This window comes from Pempheris klunzingeri, chromosome 9 (assembly GCF_042242105.1).
Source record: "Pempheris klunzingeri isolate RE-2024b chromosome 9, fPemKlu1.hap1, whole genome shotgun sequence".
Taxonomy (NCBI): Eukaryota; Metazoa; Chordata; class Actinopteri; order Acropomatiformes; family Pempheridae; genus Pempheris; species Pempheris klunzingeri.
In genome coordinates, this window is record NC_092020.1 from 14,591,391 (window position 1) to 14,614,710 (window position 23,320).

Here is a 23,320-nt window from a genome sequence, read left to right on the forward strand (position 1 = left end):
GTACTTGACTGACAAACATACCACTGAAGTAAATATCCAGTATGAATGACTTTCAGATCATTACTCAGCATGTTAATACTGATACATCATTTTTGAGCCATGCACTAGAGCTCAATTCACAGTTGAACACAGTTTGCATAGGTGATCTCATTACAACTCAGTGTTTGTAACTCCAACATCATTCAAACATGCATAGCAAACTAAACCTTCTGGTGATGCCTGAAGTTATGTTTGAGTTGTACCACTTTATACAGCGGACAGCACAGGGACGTCAGCAATAAAAATAGGTTGCCAAAAAACAAACTACGGGAGAAAATGTTGTGTAGGACACAGAATTTAGATCGGGAACACTGGTTCATCATATCTCCAGTGAAAGAAACAAAAAGTAAATTACAGCTAATAATAGTAACCATCATATCTGATCCTGATCATGTCAGTGCATGAGCGCTCTAAAGAGGCATTTTCTTCTCTCTATACCGTTGTCTTGGCTAATGTGTCTCACATGTGACGGTCTTATAATATCACATTAATCTTATACCTTTGGTCTAGCAGTATGAATTTAAGCCATTCCAGTATGTGCATGGATGTGGTGCCACCTGGTGGTTATACACAGTACATGATTACCAGCAATGAACTTTGATACAACCAGGTGATTTATTATGAATAAAGAAGATAAAGAAAATCACTGTCTTCTTTTTGGTGAAAGCTAAGTGATAAAGTCAGAAAAATAAATGTCAAAACTTATTCATTAAGAAAAATATTTTTTATTCAAAAGATAAAGGAAATGCTTACAGAAGCAGCTGTCTGTTTTAAAACTTCAGCACACAAGTGGGAACAATGCTTGTGATTCATTTACACTCATGGTGGCAGAGACAGTGAGAACGCATTAAGCAACACATTATAACAAAGAGCACATTCAACTGGAGAACAAGGAAATAAATACAAACCCTACTTGTAGAAGTCAGACACAGAAAAAAAAGATGTCAACCCAACCAACAAACAGACAGGAAAGTACACATCTCACAAACTCTGATTGTCTGTCTCATGCTTCTTCAGCATCTAACTGAGCACAAGTTTTAAAGGCAACAATCATTCACCTACACTATAAATCTGGGTTATAAAGAAAACTCACACAGTGCTTGACTTTACGGGCTCAGGACATACGGACCAATTCCAGTGTTAATGTTCACGTTTATTTGTGGTCAGGTTGCACATTTGTTGATCTGATAGTGCATTTCATCATAGTAAGAAACATTTGATCGTTCAGATGAGAAAAAATGAAAAAAACAGAACCAACCCACTTTCATCTGCAGTGTGAACATAAAGTGTGACCTCGTCTGACCTCTGACAATCGCATCAGTAACATCACTCCTTTTTCCCTTGCCCTTTGTCTTTGCTCTTGTCTCGTGGTACACGGCCCATGTTATAAAATTCTAGGTTTGGCCTCATATCGGTGACATGGGCGAGCCGGTTGGACATGGCAAAGAAGGCAGCAATGGAAGCGATGTCCCAGGCATCCTCACGGTCAAAGCCCACTTCCTCCAATGACTGGAAATGCTGCTCTGTGATGGTGTCGCAGCGACACACAGCCATCGCAAAATCCAGCATGGCACGCTCCCGAGGTGACAGCTCTGCACTGTCATAGTTAACAGTCACCTGGGTGCAATCATGGACGGAGCTAATTAGACAGAGTGGGATTATTTTGCTCTCACTGATTAAATCAGAAAGAAACTGAAAACAAACATAAGATATGCAAACAAAACATATAAAGTATCAAAAAGAAGAGAAATGTAAGCATGTGAAATGGTGAATGATTGGAGTGCACTTGTTAATGCATCTTACAAAAAAAGGAACACAAAAAACCATACATACATATATACATGAAGTGTTCTAATAATGTGAACACATTTGTTAATCATTTTGATCAAAGACTAATGTGGCAAAAAGCCCAGTGATCTCAGGAACAGTGTGATCACTTAAGGAAATAATCTCAGTCTGGTGCCAATGAGCATTTAGTAAGTGGCAACTTCTTGTCCACTTACATCACATTCTGCATTTAACGATTTTCATACATCACATAATGAGATTTATGATTGAAATGACTAGTACAACTTTATTATGCTTATGTTGTGACTACAGTAATTGTGTGTTATAATAAGCGAAGCAGAGGCGAGTTCTGAAAATCAAGTTATACCTGATCGGAAAGAGTGGGCTTCTTCGAGTAGATGCGGTGCAGTGCACTGTGGGATACCACACAGTAAAGACACTTGTTGTGAATACTCGTTGCCACGACAATCAGCTCACGATCGGCCTTGGTTAATCTGCCTGGAAGACATTAAATTAATGTGAAATTAGGGAAAAAACAACACACATTCACACAACACATCAGAGCCGGCTGTGGCCTAAACACACGATGCTGTTGTTCACTGCAATTATCACTAAAAAGCACCCTAAAGGACATCATGCAGAGTTTAATGACAATGACAGCAGAGATAATCATACACCACTTAGCAAGATTGCTGTGTTTAGTTGTAAGTTGTAATTTAGCCTACTTTGAAAAGAGCTCTTAGTTAGGAAGGTGGACACGTTTTCACATACCCAAAGTCACAATGTGACAATAAGGAAGTACATTACTATTCCTTTTTTTTTTTTTTCCATCATTCTATGTTTGACTAGATTCTGGTCAATGTTTTAGTCGACGAAGTTATAAAGATAAATGAACAAGCCTGTTTCTTGGAATGGGTCCTACATTTTAAGGAGAGGCCACAATACCAAAAGCTCCTGCACAGTCCCGTGCAAAACAAACTCGTAATGTTCAGTTTAGTAGAGATGGCAGGAGGGGTTAATGGCAATATGGCAAGACACTCGTGACAAAAAGCCACAAAAAGTTATCCAATAACCACAAACAGGCAGCACAGGTGGGTTTGGTATAGTTTAGTTTTGTGAAGTAAAATATTAGTTAACTGAAGTGGAGTGGGCTGCCCCCAGGATCGCCTCTGTTCCACGTGATACATCGTACATCCCAAAAAAAACAGCAGCAAATAATCTCATTTGTCAGGCAGGTATAAATAACATTACTCTTGCTTTCTTATACTGGCAACACCAGAAAATAACTAACTAGCTTATTTGTGCAGTGCAGAGCGGTCTGACAGTTAGATTAAGTGACAGATAAATTGCAGCCTCTGCGATCGAGCCTGTTTGTCTGACCACCTTTCCACACTGGGTGCACACCAAAGCCCACAGCCCACGGTTAAAGGGCCATTCAGCAATGATGTGTGTGCTTTCCACTCCACACAAATTCTGCACACAAAACAGTGCATGTTTCTACTTTACTTGCGTACTTAGTGTTTAACTGTTACTGCCAGGCCGCTGTTCGATCATCAACTAAAATAGATTCATCATCACACCTGCCTCCTCATGTACCACCTCTGCTCCAAAAAGGTGTTTTCCATGCCTCTGCTGCCACTAAAAATGCAACACACAGGCAAAATACAATCCTGAAAAAAAGAGTGCAACATTTTGCTAACAAAGGTAGCTGCCTCGGTTTATTTAAGTGTTGGATGTTGTGTTGTCTGTGTGTGCAGCCACTGAGCAGGGGTGCAGAATAAGGAGTAAAGTGTGACTGAGTCACTGCACCCAGATTACAGGGGACCTGGAACATCTCAGTAATTAGATGTTCAGACTGTTTAAAAGGGCCCAGGCGCTGTCCTCGGGGTGCCCACAGTTTCTAGAACCACACAGAAACATAACCAGCACAGACACACACCTGTCTCTTTGTTCATGAGTTCATCGTAGTAAGCGAAGAAGGCTCTGAACTCTGCTGGTCTGTGAGAGAAGACTTTGAAGACATTCGGCAAAAAGCCTCCCTGAAAGGAGACGAGGAGTTTAGCAGGCCTGGAAATCAGACAGTGTTAATGTGCAGTACAGTTAAATGCCTCATATATTTAAGATCATACCTTTGACTCAACTTCCTCCATTAGTTCCACGATATCATAAGGAAGGTCCTTCTTGTAAGGAACTGGATAGCGGCTGATTTTCTCCGGAGGTGGATCACTGGAGAAACATCTGGTCCCCATCACCGCCTTCCCCTGAAACACGCAGCCCGACCGGACAGACGCCTGGACGGAGGAGAGGAGAGTCACAGGAGTCCTGATGAAACGGGACAACCGACGATGGGACAAAGTGGGAAAGTAGTCTGCTACTTACAAGCTGAGCGATCACAGGAGGACGAAACAACTTCGAGACCAAGCTCCTCGCCATGTCAGCAAGCTGAAAAACAGGGCGGAAAGTGCAGGAGATCAGTGTCAAGGCCAGCAATCAGCTCGGATAGTTTCCAGTCTGTCTTTCCACATTGATTAAGGAAGTCAGACAAATATTTCGAGCAACTTCCTGTTGCTACCGCAGTAAAGCCTATATGAGATGAAGGCTACTGTGTTAAAATCCTATGTGGGCTATTATTATAAAATGTATTAATCTTGACAGTGTTTACCTTGTGTCTGGTTGTTGTCGTGTTGTTGAAAATATTCGTAAATATGTCAGGTGTTGACAGTCCAGTTAACCTATCCAATCATAGAGCAGCACAGAGTCACGCCTGCTGTCTGTCCCCGCCCTCCTGCAGCGCTCCTCCTCGCCGCCAGGGGTCAGGCTGGGCGCGGACGGCAGAGTGTTTCCGGGGTCACCATTGGGACTTTATACCCGCTTTAAATTAACTTTACAGGCAACAACCCCCCACACATACGTGGTTTGATGTAATATTGAGTTGCATTGGCTTAGATTGCTGTGTTTCCCAATATTAACTAAAGATGTATTTATGTATTTATCCCATAGACAGCTCCGTGTAAGTGGACCGGACGCTGCCTGAGAGACGGAACCTAGAGCAGCAAAGGTTTCCCTTGTTGCTCCGGAAATTGTTTTATCCTGAATGAGCGACAGGTTTTCATTCATTAAGAGGAAAACGTTTTGCGTAATTTATCAAAACTAGAGCATTTATCGAGTACGGACTGAGAATTACCACAGAAATGTTTTACCACGTAAGTATACGTGTTATGCTCGGTGTTATTAGCCTGCTAGTAACATTGTTTGGGTCTGTTGTTTATCAATGCGTAGCTAGCATGATGCGATAGCACGGCTAATGCTGCTGAACAAAACTTTCCCCAATCCCACCGCAGTGGTTAGCGTTGTTGTTTGATACCAGTGGAGAAATACCGCCAAGTTTTTTCCCCTTGTGTTTGGTCACATACACTGAGGCAACACCGCAGGATCACAAAACAGTAAAATACCTGTTTTATCGTTGTCTGAAAATACACGTATTTTTCACAGATTTCTTTGGAGCATGAAATCTTACTACACCCGAGGTATTTCGGTCCTAACCTCCTCAACACCGTGAAGCAGAAGCTTTTCACAGAAGTGGAGGGTACCTGCACTGGCAAGTGAGTGGCTGCAAGACTGAGCTATGTGCAGTTACATTAAATAACTTGTTTTTGTTCTGAGCTTCTTAGTTAAATGGTAAGGAGGCTCTACTTTGAAGTAAAGTTACCAGTTTAGAACTTAATGACTCTAGTCAGTTTGAATCTTTTGGTTAATCTTATAGTTAATTATGACATGGCAATTTAAAAAACACATTGGAAGCAAATGCAAGTAGTTTTCCCCTTTTTACATCATCATGACAGTACAAACACGTATAACAGCTCATTTTGCGCTCATATTCTCTCATCGAAGCGCTTGACATATACGTGGTGTTGATGTATTTATATCTCTTCTTCAGGTATGGCTTCGTCATTGCTGTCACCACCATCGACAACATCGGCGCAGGTGTGATCCAGCCCGGTAGAGGGTTTGTCCTCTATCCAGTCAAGTACAAGGCCATTGTGTTCCGCCCATTTAAAGGAGAGGTGGTTGACGCTGTGGTCACTCAGGTTAACAAGGTGAGCGATAACACAGTGCAGGTTTTCTGTCCACTAGTGAGATTTATGAGGTGTAACAATCATCCAAGATATACCAATGTTTTAAATCGCATAATGCCGTAGTTTAATGAAATCCTTTACTGCTAAACCACACATCTTTTAAGTTTATTGCAGTAATCGTGCTTCCAGTAAAAAGTTTATGCCTCTGCAGTGGTCGAACCGTTGAATGTGAAGTGATTAATAATAATAGTGATAATCTAAATTACATTTTCTATTTCTTGCAGGTTGGATTGTTCACAGAAATTGGTCCCATGTCGTGTTTCATCTCTCGCCATGTGAGTCCCCTTAACGCGTGTAGTTCTTCACTGAATCGGGTGGCTGATATGCGCTTTTCGATTTATATCATCTTTATCAAACTTTTGTTTTTTTGCAGTCCATCCCCTCAGAAATGGAGTTTGACCCCAACTCTAACCCTCCTTGTTATAAGACAGTTGATGAGGTAAGAATATTTATTGTAATTTCTCATTAGCAGCTGCAGATAAGAAAAAAATCACAATATCTAGATAATTGTCCACATACCAAAATCCACATTCAGGTGAATATATTCACACTGGTGTTTAAAGAAAGTTAACTCAGGAAACATAAAAAGCAAGAGTGGAGCATGAATTTTGATGTCTTGCATTGACTGAGGTTTTATTCTCTTCTTTTCAAGGACATTGTAATCCAGCAAGATGATGAGATCCGGCTAAAGATTGTGGGAACAAGAGTGGACAAGAATGACATTGTATGTTTATTTATTTTCTTCTTCTTTTTTTTTAAATGAGGACCATATGTTATATTTCATCTCGCCATAGACGGAACTAACAAGAAAAGCTGTTTCACTACCCCTCTCAACACAGTAGTTTATAGAAGAGATGTATTGTTTCTTAATTCATTATGAGTTATGAACAAGCTTTTCCCTTGTTTTTCAGTTTGCAATTGGATCTCTCATGGATGATTATCTGGGTGAGTATTACACAGTGCATTGTCATTATAGGTGGTAGAAAATGTGGATTATAGCACGATAACAGATTTCCATTTCCTCAATTTGGTTATTGTAGTTGCAGTGGAACAATTTTAGCTATACTGTGTATCAACTCAGTCATAAAAATGTTTATTTTCTGATTTGTGATTAATCGATGAACCTGCCTTCTGTTCTGTTTTCCAGGTCTTGTGAGCTGATTCACCACAGAGGAAGCACATTTTCACATGCGACATTTTATATAGTAGCCTAGTTATGTTTTTGTTGAAATCAATATTTTTCTACATTGATCAATCAGGTGTATTGACAGGTGCTGAAGACCCACAGCTACATCATTTTATTATTATACTGTACAGTCTATAATGTCTAGGTTTTTATTGCCACATGTGTAAGATCAAAAGAAAATGTAGCCAGAAGAGTCGAGATAGAATGCAAGGCAGATATAGCTCATGTTATTAATTAGTTTCTTTCATGTAGATTTCATCATTTCCATCTCAACTACAAAGTGTTTTCATTTTCTTTTTTTGTATATGGACTGTAATAAAGTGTTTTATTGGTTCTTATATCTTGTGTAATTTCTGTGTTTTAAATGACAGTATGAAATTTGTAGTCAATAACAATGCATTTTAAAATGAGATCTCATGTTTGACTGTATGGCTAAACAGCAGCTGTATAGAGAGGCCCGTCGTAGACGCGTGAACGCGGTCATGTCACGGGCGCGCACGTCCTGTGGCCGTAAATACGTCAGAGGAGCGCGGCCTCGTTCTTTCTTTCTCTCGTCCTGAAGATGGCGGCAGGGGTGAGTAAGATGGAGAGATGGCCGGCTATGGAGTTTTTCATAGACTTTTCTATCACAATCCGCCTCAAATCATGACCATCTGCGCTCTCACTGAGCAGCTTTGTTCGTGAACAATGTTCTCTGCTTGTTTAGTAGCGTTTTTTGGGTTTATTTACAAAGAATTCCATTCAGTGTTGCTGTGACTGCCGGTTAGCTTTCGCTATACTTAGTGGTGCATTTCACTGAATGACGCCCCTCTCCTGGCCCAGCCGTGTGCCACGTTACCTTAGATATTTTCACACTGGAAAACCGCACTGCTGCATTTCTACATATTTTCACCTAACGTGTTTTATCATGTCGACTTCGCGTTGTCCTGAATTTTACTTAATTATTTAAGGCAATGCAAATAAATAACGGGTTATTTTACCGGCAGTGATAGCTAGTAGTGGTTAGCTAGCAATTAAAGCAAGCAACAAACTTGCTAATGTAACGTTGTTGTTAATAGTTGGTTAAAAAGGTACATTTTCGAGTTTTAACTACTCTCGAGCTTTACCCTGCTCCTTTTCCTGCCCTGTCCACTTTGAAATAGTTTAGCATCCGAATTTGGATGGCATCCTTCATTTCTGTCTCAAACACGAGATAAAAATTTACCTCCATTGTAACGGGATTTGTGGCATTATTTCCCCAAGTTGCCTTTCCCATGTAGTTGTTTTTAAAGAAATAGAGCTACATCAGTTGCATTGCATTGAATTGAATTTCCCCCCCCTTTGTTATAAATGGCTGAGAACATCCCTTAAGTTGATTTAACCTTTCACCAAAATTGATACTTATTCTTTTAAATGATTAAGTGTTTTTTTTTTTTTTTTTGTATAAATAACAGCAGTGTTGTCTCTCCTCTTTCTAGACTCTGTACACGTACCCAGAGAACTGGCGGGCCTTCAAGGCCCAGATTGCAGCCCAGTACAGTGGTGCTCGCCTCAAAGTTGCCAGCAGCCCCCCTGCCTTCACCTTCGGGCAGACAAACCGTTCTCCTGCCTTCCTAAACAACTTCCCTCTGGGCAAGGTTGGTTTTAGATTCCTCCCGTTGTGCTTGTATTGGAGGTCTTCTTTTTCTTCCCTCAATTGATCTTGTTTCAATGTCAATAATGAATGTGGCGACTCAGTTACACCACGTATTCATAAGTCCACTAACTGATTAAATGTGTGCATGTTCCATTGTTTGCAGGTACCCGCCTACCAGGGAGATGACGGCTTCTGTCTGTTTGAGAGTAATGCCATTGCTCACTACCGTAAGTCTCTCATTTACTAATCAAGTGCATAACGAGAATGTCTTGCGCACCATCAATTTGGATATGGAGGTGCTGCTGAGCAACAAATACTGAAACTGTATCACACACATTAAGGCTGTATTCTATTCATTTGAGATAAAGATGGTAAACTGCTTTCCATTTACATTTTGTTTACATTTTGCAGCAAGATGGCCTACTGTATAAAGCAAAAATACAATAAAATGGTAAAGCATGTCTAAACAAACAATGTTTGTTGATTGTTGCTGCATTTTTCTGCAGCTTGGACTTTCTCAATTGTGTTTGACATTGTGAAGCAGCATAGGGTTGTTGGCGCTATCTTCATTGTAAATCATCCACCATTGCCATTTTGTTTTTGGGTTAAGATTCTTTCAGTGACCATTGTTCAGGTGGTTTTACCAGAAGCAGAAGTATCCACAGATCTCTTCCTCCCCAAGAAAATCTAGCCGATAACTACAAACCCTCCAAAAACACAGAACAAAGCAGTTTTATACAAAAAATCAGTTTTGCTGACACTTTGAAGAGCTGTGAGCTGAGCTGCAAACGGTAGCCCAGCTTTTCTATTTTTTTGGTTAGGAATCCTTCTGTGTTCTTAGTTCACATGGCTTCAGTCAGGAACCGAATTATCTGCAGGTATTTCTTTCTCTTCAAAGCAAACACTGCAGGTAAAATTGGTAAACAATAAAGCACAATTACATAAGTCAGGTTCTCTGATGCCAGAGTGGACACAGGACACCTTGGGGTGGTGTGAGCTGATGTCTGCTCAGCTTGTTTCTTTATAAACTGAAGATGCAGGTGTCAAACTAAAATCTTCTGAGTCACGATGTAGTTAACTGACTAAAATGTGACGGTGATGCTTTAAAGTAAAAGTGGTCAACTGGAAATGTGTGAATGTCCAGTTGACACATGGAAATCTGAAAGTAGTTCAGTTTTTATTTGGATGTGGATGTAGGCCAAACCTGTGCAGCACACGGTCCCTACACAGCTAAATCAAATGCAACCATTCTTGGTGACAAGTGTTTGAATCGTCTGCTGTATACAGCAATGTGTCAGACTTTTTGCATTGTGTGTACTTACTGCTTTTGCTTTTCCACACATGCTCTTGAAGGGAATGCATTAATACTAAAATACAGAGATAATGGAATGAAAACCAACCTTCTGTTCGGCCTCGGTGCACAAAATGTAGTATGGTTGCAAATTGGCTGGATTGCTTATTGATTTCTCTCCATCTTTCAACTATAGTGAGCAATGAGGCCCTGCGTGGTGCCACTCCTCAGGCTGCAGCCCAGGTGCTGCAGTGGGTGAGCTTCGCCGACTCAGAGATCATCCCTCCAGCCAGCGCATGGGTTTTCCCCACTCTGGGAATCATGCAGTTCAACAAGCAGGTTTGCAGCTCAGCATTTTCTGGTCAAGATAAAGCTTTAAATGATTATTTGATAGCTGTGGTGGAAGGTGGGTGCCAATTACAGTTGGCCAGAGTGTATCACCCTGTAGTTAAGAGTTGACACTTAACCATGTATTAGTTTATATATTGTGTAATACTGCATAGTCATTTATCTGTCTGGATCTGTCCAGGCCACAGAGCAGGCCAAGGAGGATGTGAAGAAGGCCCTTACAATGCTGAACCAACATCTGAACACACGTACCTTCCTGGTGGGAGAGAGGGTCAGCCTTGCTGACATCTCTGTGGCTTGCTCCATGATCTGGCTCTACAAGCAGGTATGACATGCACACATCAACTCAAACACCCATTGTTCATTAAGTTTTACATTTCTTAAAGCAACACTTGATCTCTAATATTTGAGTCAAAGGCCCTTACACCTCTCTGTCCCCTGTAGGTCCTTGATCCTTCTTTCCGTCAGCCTTTCTCCAACGTGACCCGCTGGTTCGTCACCTGTGTCAACCAGCCTCAGTTCAAGGCTGTCCTCGGAGAGGTCAAGCTGTGTGAAAAGATGGCCCAGTTTGATGGTGAGTTACCCACAATGAGATCAGAAGGCTCGCATGGAGCTGGCCGCTTGAACATGTCATTTAAAGATGACGTGGGAATGCAATGCATTTACTGCCTGGTTTTTGGACAGTCGTTCCTGTCCAGAGTCACAATGAACTGATTAGTAAAACCAAAGTTCCCTGACAGACAAAATGTTTTAGATGATGGTCTCATCATCTCAGGGTTGGTGGACTGTTCCCCTGTCATTGGGCAAGGCAGTGTCCAGTCATGGCACCAAGTCTTAATCTGACAGGGGGAGAGAAACTTGAGACCATATTCATCCCAGTCATCTCTGTTTCAGTGAGTAAAAGGCTGGTTCATGCTATGGGCACAATTGCTATCTAAAATTTAAATTAATGTTTTGGATTGATGGGCGTCTGCACTGCTGTCATTTGCTAAATTCATATCGCATACTTGCCTTTTGTCACAGAATTCTTACTTCAGCTGACGTCCTGTAGCTGTGCAACAGCAGTTATTTTTGCACATATCCAGGCCTTTTGCAACACTTGTCTTCTGCATGCCCTAAAGTGTAAAAAAGTAAAATAGCTGCCATTTTCACTCACTTCTGAAAAGGCTGTATTTGATTTAAATGTAAATGTTCTTTTTAAATGTGCACAAGAAATCGTTGTGGTTTAATTAGTGCACTAAAATTAGATGTCCTTGAGAAACACTGGATTTACACAACTATTTACATATTTGTTGTTGTAAGTGTTTGAATAATTTGAATAAAATTCTCAATTACTTAAAAGAACAGAACATTCTCCTTTTAAACAAATGGCAAATTGCTTGCAATATTTCACAATTCATTTCCAAAGTCCTAGCCAAAGTGCAAAACCAATGACAGATAATGGAACATTTGACAGAAAACATGTTGTTTTTGTTGGTTTGTTCTTCTGCTTCAGCCAAGAAGTTTGCTGAAATGCAGCCGAAGAAAGAGACCCCTCCTAAGAAAGAGAAGGCAGGAAAAGAGGCAGCTAAGCCCCAGGAGAAAAAAGAAAAGAAAAAGGAGGAGAAGAAGCCAGCCCCAGAAGAGGAGATGGACGACTGTGATGCTGCTTTGGCTGCTGAGCCCAAAGCCAAGGACCCCTTTGCACACCTGCCAAAGAGGTAAAAAGATCACACCATGTGTTGTGCAGTAACAGGCTTGCACAATCAGGAAACGGCACTCTTTGGGGAAAAAGGGAGGTCCCCTGTCATTGGGCAAGGCAGTGTCCAGTCATGGCACCAAGTCTTAATCTGGCAGGGGAAGAGAAACTTGAGACCATATTCATCCCAGTCATCTCTGTTTCAGTGAGTAAAAGGCTGGTTCATGCTATGGGCACAAGCCAGACTGAACCTTAAGATCTAAAATTGACTTTAGGGTATGGCAAGATTGCTCTGTAGGATGGGTTGCGTAATGTAAACTGTCAGTAGCTGCAGTTGCTGCAGCTATGGTTTTTGCTGGGGTAATGAATGCATGATTAGACACTTGCATGTTTGGTTTAATTCTTTTGACAATGTCCTAGTTTCCACACTCTTTCCTTTCTCTCCAACCTACATGTGCAGACAGCAGATATGTGACCTAATCTTTGTCCCTTTTTCAGTGCATTTGTCATGGACGAGTTCAAGAGGAAGTATTCCAACGAGGACACCTTGACAGTAGCCATTCCCCACTTCTGGGAGCACTTTGACCGTGAGGGGTACTCAGTCTGGTACACCCAGTACAAATACCCTGAGGAGCTTACACTTACCTTCAAGAGCTGCAACCTTATCACAGGTGAGACTCAGCAACTGCAACTCTACCCAACACCTTGATCTGAAATGAGTGACAGAAGGGGTTATCTTGATTATTTAAGTTGCCTTTCTGAAGGCACATTTAATTCATCAGTCCACCTTATCTTGAGCAGTGTGGTTTCTCAGGAGTTGGAAAGGAAGTGATTTTAAGTTTGGCCTTGGTCCTTCATGTATTGGGGTTCTTAAAGTTTCTCCCAGAATGTGATCAGGAGTTTGCAGGCCTTGAAAGTAGATTAGCGTTAACTGTCAATGCAAGAGTAAGACTACAATGAGCAGTTATGTTGTTTAATAGTAGTTTAAACAGTGTTCTTTTGTTGTGAACACAATGGGAATTACTCCTTTCTGAAAGGTTGCATGCATTTCAATTTTAGAAAACTGACTGCACGTTTGGGCTTGAGTTATTTAGTCACATGTAAGCAAAAAATTAGGATTCTATAGCAAGACAGACCTGTGTTCTCTTCACCAGCTGGAGGGTTTTGGTCTATATTCAAATATAGCATAGCTTCTCACGGATCATGAATAGAGAATGTATAACTGAGGATAAGTGAACAATGTTTGTTCACTGCTCAAACCACTGTTTGTCATGGGAATAAATATTTTTTAAACCCCAGAAACTGCTTGTCTAATGTTGTTGGGGAGAAATGAGCATCTACTTAAAGCAGCAGAAAGCAGATGGTCCCCTGTCATTGGGCAAGGCAGTGTCCAGTCATGGCACCAAGTCTTAATCTGACAGGGGGAGAGAAACTTGAGACCATATTCATCCCAGTCATCTCTGTTTCAGTGAGTAAAAGGCTGGTTCATGCTATGGGCACAGAGACCGACCTTATGATACTGAAATGCCACTACATGAGACCAATCTGCTCTACGGGTGTTTAAGTTTGTGCTTCTTTTATTTGCCCACATCAGAAAAGGCAGACATGAAGTTCGTGTGCATCATTCAGAATTTTTTGGGGGGTCAAGTGTTTAAGTAATCTTTGAAAATGGGCACGTCGTCATTATCTGGCACAATTGATATGACACTGAATATTGTGACTGTTTCAAATGATGAACAAAATCCCTTCATTTCCTTCACAGGTATGTTCCAGCGCCTGGACAAACTCAGAAAGAATGCCTTCGCCAGTGTCATCTTGTTTGGCACAAACAACGACAGCAGCATCTCTGGCATCTGGGTCTTCAGAGGCCAGGACCTGGCCTTCACTGTAAGCATTTCAAATGGTTAAAGCACCCATTTAATGAAGCATTCACTGCCTTTTTTTTTTTTTTTTTACACAGACATTCCTGTGTATTGTCACTGTGAAATCCTTAGAACTGCATTTCAGCATTAAACTGAACTTTCCTGACATGATGCTTGTTTGGATGATGGTCTCATCTTGTGGTTGGACCTGTTCCCCTGTCATTGGGCAAGGCAGTGTCCAGTCATGGCACCAAGTCTTAATCTGACAGGGGGAAAGAAATTTTAGACCATATTCATCCCAGTCATCTCTGTTTCAGTGAGTAAAAGGCTGGTTCATGCTATGGGCACAACTGCTATCAAAGCTCAAGATCTAAACTTTATGTAAAATATTATATAATATTGGTTGATGGATGTCTGCACTACTGTAGTTTGGGCTTTTCTTTATTGGCCAAATGAGACTGCAGCTCAAATTAAAGTTACACTCTGCTGAGTAAATATGCTGAGACTTATTGCCAAGTGTTTTTTAGAATGTGACATTCTTTAGATTGTTAATGCATAGCTTTTAATCTGTCATCTGATAATCAGCTATTGGGTATTATCAATTCATCAAAGCTGAAAGGAATTTACTCACATTCAAGCAACATTGTTTGTGTTGCCCTCCTAGCTCTCTCAAGACTGGCAGATCGACTATGAATCATACGACTGGCGCAAGCTGGATCCAAACAGCGAGGAATGCAAGACCCTGGTAAAGGAGTACTTTGCGTGGGAGGGAGACTTCAAGCATGTGGGTAAAGCCTTCAACCAGGGCAAGATCTTCAAGTGAGAGGACACTGGGACAGTCTGAAGGAAAGCAATCTGCGCTTATGCTTTACTGCACTTCAAACCTATGGACTTTCAGCCACCACGTGCTTACTTTACTGCAAGAATGACAGCGTTTTGAAGAAAGTGAATTTTGTCTCAGTGGCCCCAAACTGGTTTTTTGTTTTGACCTGCGAAATAAAGCATTTTCCACAATGCCATCTATGGAATTTGATGTCTACGGTCTGACTTGTTTCTTTTTAAATTAGTGTTTTCAGTGGTAACTTATCTACAAATGCATTTTGTTTCGACATCTTTCAGTTGGTGCCAAAGGAAAAGCTGATGGTGAGCATGTATTTGGAGAGGGCTATGATCAATAAATGGACTGCTTTTTTGGAGCTCTTGTCAAAAGAAAAAGTAAACCTTGCTACACAGTTGGTTATAAAACTAACCGTTAAAGAAGTTTCTTCAGCACTTCACATCTGTCAGGTACAACAATGCACAGGTTAGACCGCACCCAATAGCTGCTGGGTGTGGTTGGACATGTATCAGTTAATTTCCAAACAGAAGACGTCACTGAAACGATGCCTTCGAGCTTGGTGTCAAATTGCAGTAATGTATGTGACTCAAAATAGATGTAAGACATGCTGATGAATGTGAATGGATTAGTGAATTTAGCACGCAAATCCTCTGGGAAACGTTTAAATGCTCCAGGCGAGCAGCTGTTTATCACTGTCACTGCTGAACTGTGGCCTGCTATTTTCTCTTATCCCTGTAGGGGGCAGGCGAAGACCGGTCAATGGAAAGCTTGTGCAGTAAGGCATGTCTAAAGAGAGAAAATTATTCAGCTGTGGTTTGCACAAACTAAAACAAGAATGTTGTCCTGTTTAAAACTAATTGTACTTGTCTTGATGTCATTTATGGTCCCCTAAGGACAGGAATTTCAAAACAAATCTTTATATAGAACATACCCTTGGATGCGCCTTAAAATGTCATCCACAAGGTTATGGGGCATTAACATAAAGACAAAACATTTAGCTCTGTTACATATTTGACCAAAACCATGTAAGTTAAATCCACTTACATATTTAATAATCATGTACATTGGAAATCACCAATTATGACATGAGACAAAGTATGTTATTTAAGTAGACATTGTTGCAATGTCAGTCAGATCTAGCCTCTTCTGTTCCCTGTTTTACTAAAGTAATCTCCTTGCAAATTTATTTAATGAATAAATGTACATAGTAGATGCATAGTATTTGATAATGAAATATATACTTGACAGGCAAATATAAAAATGTCCCAGTCATATGGTTTGACCACACCCCATTCAAATGCAGATGTGATTTGTTTCGGAGGCACTAAAGAAGAAATGAATGTCATGAAGACAGAGGGTCACTTCATAGTGTCCCATATTCTGTGTTAATCCACACAGACAAGACAACGCACTTGTTTTAAACGGACACACCCAACAATATGAAACTTTGTATAGTACTTTTGATCATTTGTTGTCTGTTCCCACACCTGCAGGCTGGCTTTTCCTTTCACTTCTGCTATAATTGTTTTCTTTGTTTAGAGCTTCATTGTGCATCATATACAGCTGCCAGTAAAATAGGCCACCGGGACCAGCTCATTTCATGAATTCAAATTATTTATATTCATGTTATGAATTCATATCTTTAAATACCAGTATTGAGTTTGTACAGAAATGTATTCAGCACAAATCGGCCCTAGTTTAATCAGTGAATTTGTTAAATTCTAAAGTTCAAAAGATCATGGGTGGATCTCTTTTTAATTTTGACAGTCACACACACACACACACACACACACACGCACACAAGATGCACAAGGAAGGAATCTCATGCAGGAGTGAGTCAGATGTGTCATTTTTTCCATCTTACTAAGTGTGATTCAAGATCATTTTGGCGCAACCATCTTCCACCATGGTGTTGATTCAGGGAGGCCATTTTAGTTTGTTCTTGGGTCTCATGGAAATCAGAAAATGGAAATGTTCCCACAACAGTGAAGCGCCAAAGTCCTTGAACACATGACTCACCCATCCTGTGGATCGTGGTGGAAGAGGGCTGTAACTTGAGCAAATAACTTCAGCTTCACCCACAGACTCTCTGCAGTTACAACACCGCCGATGGCTAACCCTTCGACTGCTGAAGGAGTGGTGTTACAAAAGCCTTTTCATCATGCAATCAAATATGAAATTTACTGTGGGGTGAACACACAGTTTTAAGGATCTTTAGGCAAGGCTCCTATGCTATGACTGCAATGTCAAGTCCATACAACATTCTCTATCTTATTTGTGTTTAGTAACTTTAGAGTTAAAAAGCTAAACTAAAGCAAGCCACAAGAACAATAAGCAGTCTTATGCCAACAGCAACATTTTCTCTTCCAGTCCTGCCAACCTTCCTCCCCTCTGGTCTTTATTTCTCTCTTGGCCACATACTCGCTACTTCTTTTTCCTTCCTCTCTCCCTGTCCTTGCTCTCTGGACATTTTTCGATGTCCGTGCATGAGGAGGAGGAGGAGGAGGAGGAGGAAGAGGGGGGGAGTAGGGGGGGTTCCTAAAAGCAGTTGCAGCAGTGAGGAGTGCTGGTGAGGGAGGAACACAGAGAGAGCCTGTATTGTTTCACCACACAAGGTCCCTGTGTGGCTGTCAGCCCCCTGCAGGGGCTTTGGGCATGGTATACATGTGCCGAGCATCTGGTGGTGCAACACATACATCTGGAAAAGAGTGAGGCGGTCGGCGGGGGGCTTGGAACAACGAGGTGAAGAGCTAACACTGGGGTGTCCGAGGCTGAAATCCAACACAGTTTTCTCTACAGAACCTCAATACATTGCAGATGCTATTGCTACAGATGTTCCTCTTCAGCGGGTTTAGTTTTTTGGTGACTCTAGAGTGAGACAGTTATGATTAGACAGTAGAAGGAGCAGACTTTTTTTAGGATGTAGCTGTGGCCACATAGTCCTTAAATAGATATGTTGTGCCCTTTTAGACATGTTTACAGCTCTGCTACAGTGCCTGGGCTTAATGGTTGATATAAGAGTGTGTAAGCACTGTCAGTCGGTTGTAGGGGCGTCTCTAGGCGGACAGAAACAACACTCAGACACCACAGAGTCCCACCCTCAGAGTTTTATGGAGTTTTCCTTAAACTCTAGTCTGGGGTTGGGCTTAAAATCTCACTTACACATGCACACTAAACTTCAGCAAAAGAAATGGGAGCAGGAAAATGGATCCTTACTCAGCACTTATGGGCTACTTCACCTTGAGCGTCCCCTCTTTGCATTTGAGGTGCAGCCAGGGACATGTCAATTCTAAGCAGGAATTTAAGCAAAAAGCGAGTAAGAGCTAAAACTATGGAAAATATGACTTCCAGTGGTGGTAGAAATGCATAACTGCATACATCCTGGTATATCTTTTCCTACTGGGGAGGAAAAGTGACCTTTGGATCTTAACCTCTGCTCCGGAGTGGGGGGCGTTTTTTACCATTCGTGCACTTAAAAGGGGCGTGAGATGCACTTTTCTCTGTGGCACTAAAACAGAGCATAGTAATTTAGTACTGGAATGGAATGAGGGAGGTCAAAAGTGAGTCTGCTGAAGGGAAATAGCTGAAGAAGGCAGGGAGAGACAAGATGGCACGATACAGTAACGAAGCAGGCACACATAACAATGCCTGCAAGCAACATGCTTTGAGACAGTCATTGTTTAGAGAAGTGATAATGAATTATTTTTTGGTGAGTTTGTGTTGCCCTGCAACAGAGGTTGCCAGTGTGAGAGTGGGGAGGAAAGTGCGTGACATGAGGGAAGAGAGGAGAGGTACAGCGGAGGGAAAACAGACAGCCCCTGTGCTTTTGGACATGAAACCCCAGAGTTGCTTGTGGCTCATATTACCAGAATCTGGAGGTTGGGCACAAGGAGTGATGTTGTCAAACTAAAGCAAAACTATAATGCGCACTACCATGACTACAAAGTGTACAAATTTTGATCACTGGTCCAGGAAAAATGAAATTAACTCAAAAAATAATATAAAATATAAATATAATAACGCTAGTTAATTCCCTCTCATCATACTAATCGTTGGAGCACTAATTACCAAAGGTATTCTGCTATGTATTTTTGGCAATTTTATATTTAAAAGATAGTTATAATAGAATTGCAACTGTTGTGTGCTTTAAGAATGTACTGAACCTTCAAACTTCATCTGGTTTCAGGCTATTGATGATCCCAAAGCTCATATATTAACTAATGCACATATTCATCTGTTCCTTATGCTACATAGGTAATTTGCATGTATGCAAACTACAATCGGCACTGTTCAGAGTAACTAACATTGTTCCAGTTCTTTTCAAGATGTTTAATAGACTCCCTCCTGCAGTGTTTGACAGAGAAAAAGGCAGTTTAGACCTAGAACCCCAACCCCTGCTTGTGGAAGGACTGATTGCCGTTTCATGTATTGACTTGCTGGTGGCTTATGGTTTATATCCCACCCAAAGAAAGAGTTAGAGTGTTGGAACGTTTACAGCTATGACCGGAATGTGCTGCTCGTGAAGGTATCTGCTTGTGTTGAAGCACAACAGATGGGTGGTGAGACACAGGGAGGGGAAACTCTTGCAAAACCCCTTATCACACCCATGGATCAATAATTAGAAGCAGTTAACAGTGAGCCATTGTGGGGCACTGTAGATAAATTGATCACACAGTAGGCTAATCAGATACAAACAGAGATACATGTATCTCCATGAATCTGTCAAATCTATGGAGTTGCTTCACTTTCTGAGAGATGTTATGTTGAAATAATTGCACATCAGTGATACACCCAAAGTACGTTTTTAGTAAATTACTCTGACTACACAATATGACGGTAGTAGCATGACTGAACCTGTGACAAGGAATTCCCTTCATCAGTCTGCTTAGATGAGTCTAGTGCGCAGATATAATAAGACCTCAAGGCTGCACTGAAAAAACAGGAAGGGTGGGAGATCATCTTCACTATAAAACAATTACAAACTTTGTGTAACAAAGTAGAGCAGAGTTCCTTACTATGTTACGGACTGCTTTGTGGCATGCGATATTTATCCATACACACACAGGGCATTGCTATGGAAACATCCCTGGAAGTACCTGCCCCTCTGCTTATTATGTTGCTATAGCAGCCATCCCAGAATAGTCTCTTTTTTTTCTCTCTCTGTACCTCCCTCGTGTTCGTGACTCACAACTTGCAGTGGAAACCACAATTCAATCTGTCTCTCATTCCCCTTTTTCCCTTTGCATTCTTCTGTACCAAAGGAACAGTTCGCCTTTCTGAATCATCAGTGTGTGTTTGTGCGTCTGTGTGTGTGTGAGGGAGCACGCGCTGTGGGGAATTCCAAAAAGATTACTAATGATGAGTTACTATGGTGATAGCAAATATCAGGCGGGGTGACCTGTGTGTTGCAAGATAGTGTATCTTGAGTACTGCACACTGTCATTAGCTGACTGTGATTTCTTTGTAGTTGTAATCTCTCCATGGATACACTTTGCTCTCAATGGTTACTTTAGGTCCACTTTGTTTTGAGAAGTCCCAGCTTGTGGCCTGCTTACTCACAGGGCTTCAGGCGCAGGACAGCGCAACATCACATGTATGGTTGCGTACAATGCAACAAATGATGCATTTGATGATGAAGTTGAGGGTAAACTTTTTGCTAACGTGGTGAACATTATCTCTGTTTCGTTTTAGTTCCATGGTCTAACTCATTTGTCAAGGAGATGAAGAAAATCCAATTATCAGTGCTAATTAGATTGAATTAAATTGGATTTTAAAAAGGGCTTCACTTCCAGCATTAGGCCATTCTTTAACTTTTACAGCAATTTAAAAGCCAGGCATTTTCTCAATTATATTAGGTGCTTCACTGGTCTCAGCATGAGCAAATAAAGAATGGAAGGAAAAAGTAGATTTTCTTAACCACATGAGTTGTCAAGTTAAAGGAGACATATTATGCAAAATGCACTTTTTAATGTCTCTTCAACATAAGTATTTATCTCTGGTGTGTCTAGAGACTCTCAAACTATGAGTAAAAGATTATCCTCTCTCTTTTTCTCCTGCTCCATGTTTTAGTAAATGTGTTTGGAAACGCTCTGTTTAGCAATGGCCATATTTGTGATGTCACACGCATGAATCTGTTGAACGTGACCTCCTTCAGCCCCTTAAGCAGGCCGACTGTCCTGCCAACTGAAAACCTGAATCCACGTTGCTGTTCGCCATTGTTATTATCTTGCCAATGATGCATCTGGTAATGAAATCAAAAGTATTAGCAAATCACACAAATTGTGTTGTTGTTGGCTGCAAAAACCCAGACAACTGTCTTCATGTCCTCCCAGCATTTGTGGAAGTGAAGACCCAGCAGAACTTTATTTTAGATGAACTTGTGAAGGAGATGTTCTCACAGCTACTGCAAAAAAAACAACTGTTGTACTGTCGTTTTAGTTGGGACTGCTTTCTTATCGAGGACTGTTGACGGTACAAGCTCAAGGATGGATTGATACCAGCTGTGCATGACCCAACTTCAGACATTGAAGCTGTAAGTTTTTGTCTTTAATGTCATTTTGTTTATTTGGCAGGTTACTCCGTCAAACTTGCCGTTAGTATGTTGCTTGGATAATGCTATTCCCCTTTGGTGGCGCCTGTTTAGCCCTGTTGGAGCTAACCAATTACAGCAGAGTGGGCTTTAGGATGGGGGCCTTAAAGAGACAGGGGCTAAAACGGAGCGTTCAGAAAGAGACTGAAAAGAGCAGTATGCAGTTAACATAGTATGCGAAAAAAGAATTACATGGCATTTTAAATTCAGTTTGAATATGTTCAGAAATTGTTACTCTCGAAATGGGTTAGCATTTTATTGTTACTGCAAGATAAATGTAGTAGAGTAACAAGTGTATTATTTTCCCTATTACTTGCTTAGACTATACAGTTTACTGAAAATATACTGTAAAAAAGGGTCATTCATTCCCTGTAATTGTATGGCTGTTCTGTCTTTTTTTTAATTCATATTCTATTGCAATGAAGTTGATACATTAAATATAGATAAAAGATAATAGTTTCAAAAAAATCAACTGATGTGTGTAGCTCAGTGTGTTTATATTAATCATACAAGATATAAAATATAAATGTTTATTAGAGATCTCATTTTTTATTAAAAAACTGGAAACAGTGGCAGAGACATATGACAGCTCTCTATTTGTATCCCTTAATTTTACAGCTCCTTTGACTCATCTTCAACAACAGTGCATTCATTCATTTATGAAGAGCACAAGCTGAATCTGTAGTACATTTCCTTTGGCATTCTTCAGCGCTGACAATGCCTCTTTGACAGTGTTTATCTGATTGTGTCTTCAGCAGCGGCTGGTGAGACACTTGTCACAATATTGACAATGTTGCATTGTGTAAAAGCTCGAATGAAGTTGCTATACAAAGAACTCTTTTTTCCCATAATGTGGTTTATGTAGTGAGTGCCTGCTTTTAACAGTGGTCTCTCCGGATTCAAGCTAGACTACTTGAAGACTTTTAAGTATGTCTACATATTCAGTTGACCACAAATGCAAACAAAATCAGTTGAAGTGAAAGGCACTTTGAATAGGTTTTCAGTTTATGTAAATCACTATTCTGTTTGGGATTACCGCCGTTGAAAGTTACACTCTGCTTTCACTTCAGAACAGAGTTGATAAAATAGTTCTACAGGTACCTTCTGAAAATGTGACACACACAGTTAGACAGTTATTGAAGTTACTGATTAAACATTACTTATAAAATACATTTTGAAGTAGCCACCGGTAGTAAAAATGCAAAAAAAAAAAAAAAAAAAAGGAAAGAAACAAAGAAATGAGCAGCAATCATTGAGTTACATTCTCAAATTTGTATTCTATTATGTCTCATGTTCCCACAAATTATCTTGATGAAACAGGCCATGTGCCAACTACACTGCTTGCATTGTATGAATTTAGGAAAGAATTTCTGTTGATAACTGTGACATTTTGCAGGTATAATACAAGAATGTCCTCTTTTGACCAGACCCTTATTAGCTATTTTGTAAATCCTTTGAGTTAAAAACTCTGTTGAAATGTGTCCAGACAGTTTGTATCTGACTGAACCTGGGTTACACAATCAAATGTGCAGCTCACACCCATCTGGCTCGTATGCCTGTGGTGGGTAGAACCAGACTGTTGCTCAAGTAAATCTGATCAAATAGCTAATGAAATATTCATTAAATCCAGGTGTGCTGTCACTTCTCTAAAACCATATCACAAGTTAGAGTTTTGCTTAGGCCAGTGCCATGTGACTTCCCTTATCCTGTGGGAGACATTAATCACATGTACCCACACACACACACACACACACACACGCATGCAAGCATGCGCAGACACACATTCACACACATTTTGTCCATCCCCATCTAATCCTCTGGTTTTCCTCTCATTTACAGTCTGAGCTGCCCTGTTTTCATTGTAGTCATGGACTGTGACTCATCGTGCGTCTGAGCCAAGCTATTTGCACTGGTTCACACTGGCTGACACACCTATAGGACCAGGAAACA

The 23,320-nt window shown here is 40.8% G+C and overlaps 3 protein-coding genes across 3 annotated transcripts; 2 read left to right on the forward strand and 1 right to left on the reverse strand.

Annotated features, from left to right (window-relative positions):
* Positions 1-741: 741 nt before the first annotated feature.
* Positions 742-4,544, reverse strand: LOC139207180 (uncharacterized). Its single transcript, XM_070836824.1, has 6 exons — positions 4,490-4,544; positions 4,207-4,269; positions 3,957-4,118; positions 3,767-3,866; positions 2,195-2,325; positions 742-1,656 (listed from the first exon to the last, which is right to left on the reverse strand). The coding sequence occupies exons 2-6, from the start codon at positions 4,258-4,260 to the stop codon at positions 1,366-1,368; spliced, it is 738 nt and encodes a 245-aa protein (XP_070692925.1). The 5' UTR covers positions 4,261-4,269; positions 4,490-4,544; the 3' UTR covers positions 742-1,365.
* Positions 4,545-4,856: 312 nt separating this feature from the next.
* Positions 4,857-7,487, forward strand: polr2g (RNA polymerase II subunit G). Its single transcript, XM_070836972.1, has 8 exons — positions 4,857-5,030; positions 5,320-5,429; positions 5,765-5,924; positions 6,188-6,238; positions 6,337-6,402; positions 6,616-6,687; positions 6,875-6,908; positions 7,111-7,487. Exons 1-8 carry the CDS (start codon positions 5,019-5,021, stop codon positions 7,122-7,124), a joined length of 519 nt encoding a protein of 172 aa, XP_070693073.1. The 5' UTR covers positions 4,857-5,018; the 3' UTR covers positions 7,125-7,487.
* A 188-nt stretch (positions 7,488-7,675) lies between these two features.
* Positions 7,676-14,976, forward strand: eef1g (eukaryotic translation elongation factor 1 gamma). The gene is made up of 10 exons (XM_070836561.1): positions 7,676-7,723; positions 8,607-8,765; positions 8,928-8,991; positions 10,252-10,394; positions 10,585-10,728; positions 10,848-10,977; positions 11,899-12,103; positions 12,580-12,752; positions 13,844-13,968; positions 14,608-14,976. The coding sequence occupies exons 1-10, from the start codon at positions 7,712-7,714 to the stop codon at positions 14,764-14,766; spliced, it is 1,314 nt and encodes a 437-aa protein (XP_070692662.1). The 5' UTR covers positions 7,676-7,711; the 3' UTR covers positions 14,767-14,976.
* The last annotated feature ends 8,344 nt before the right edge of the window (positions 14,977-23,320 follow it).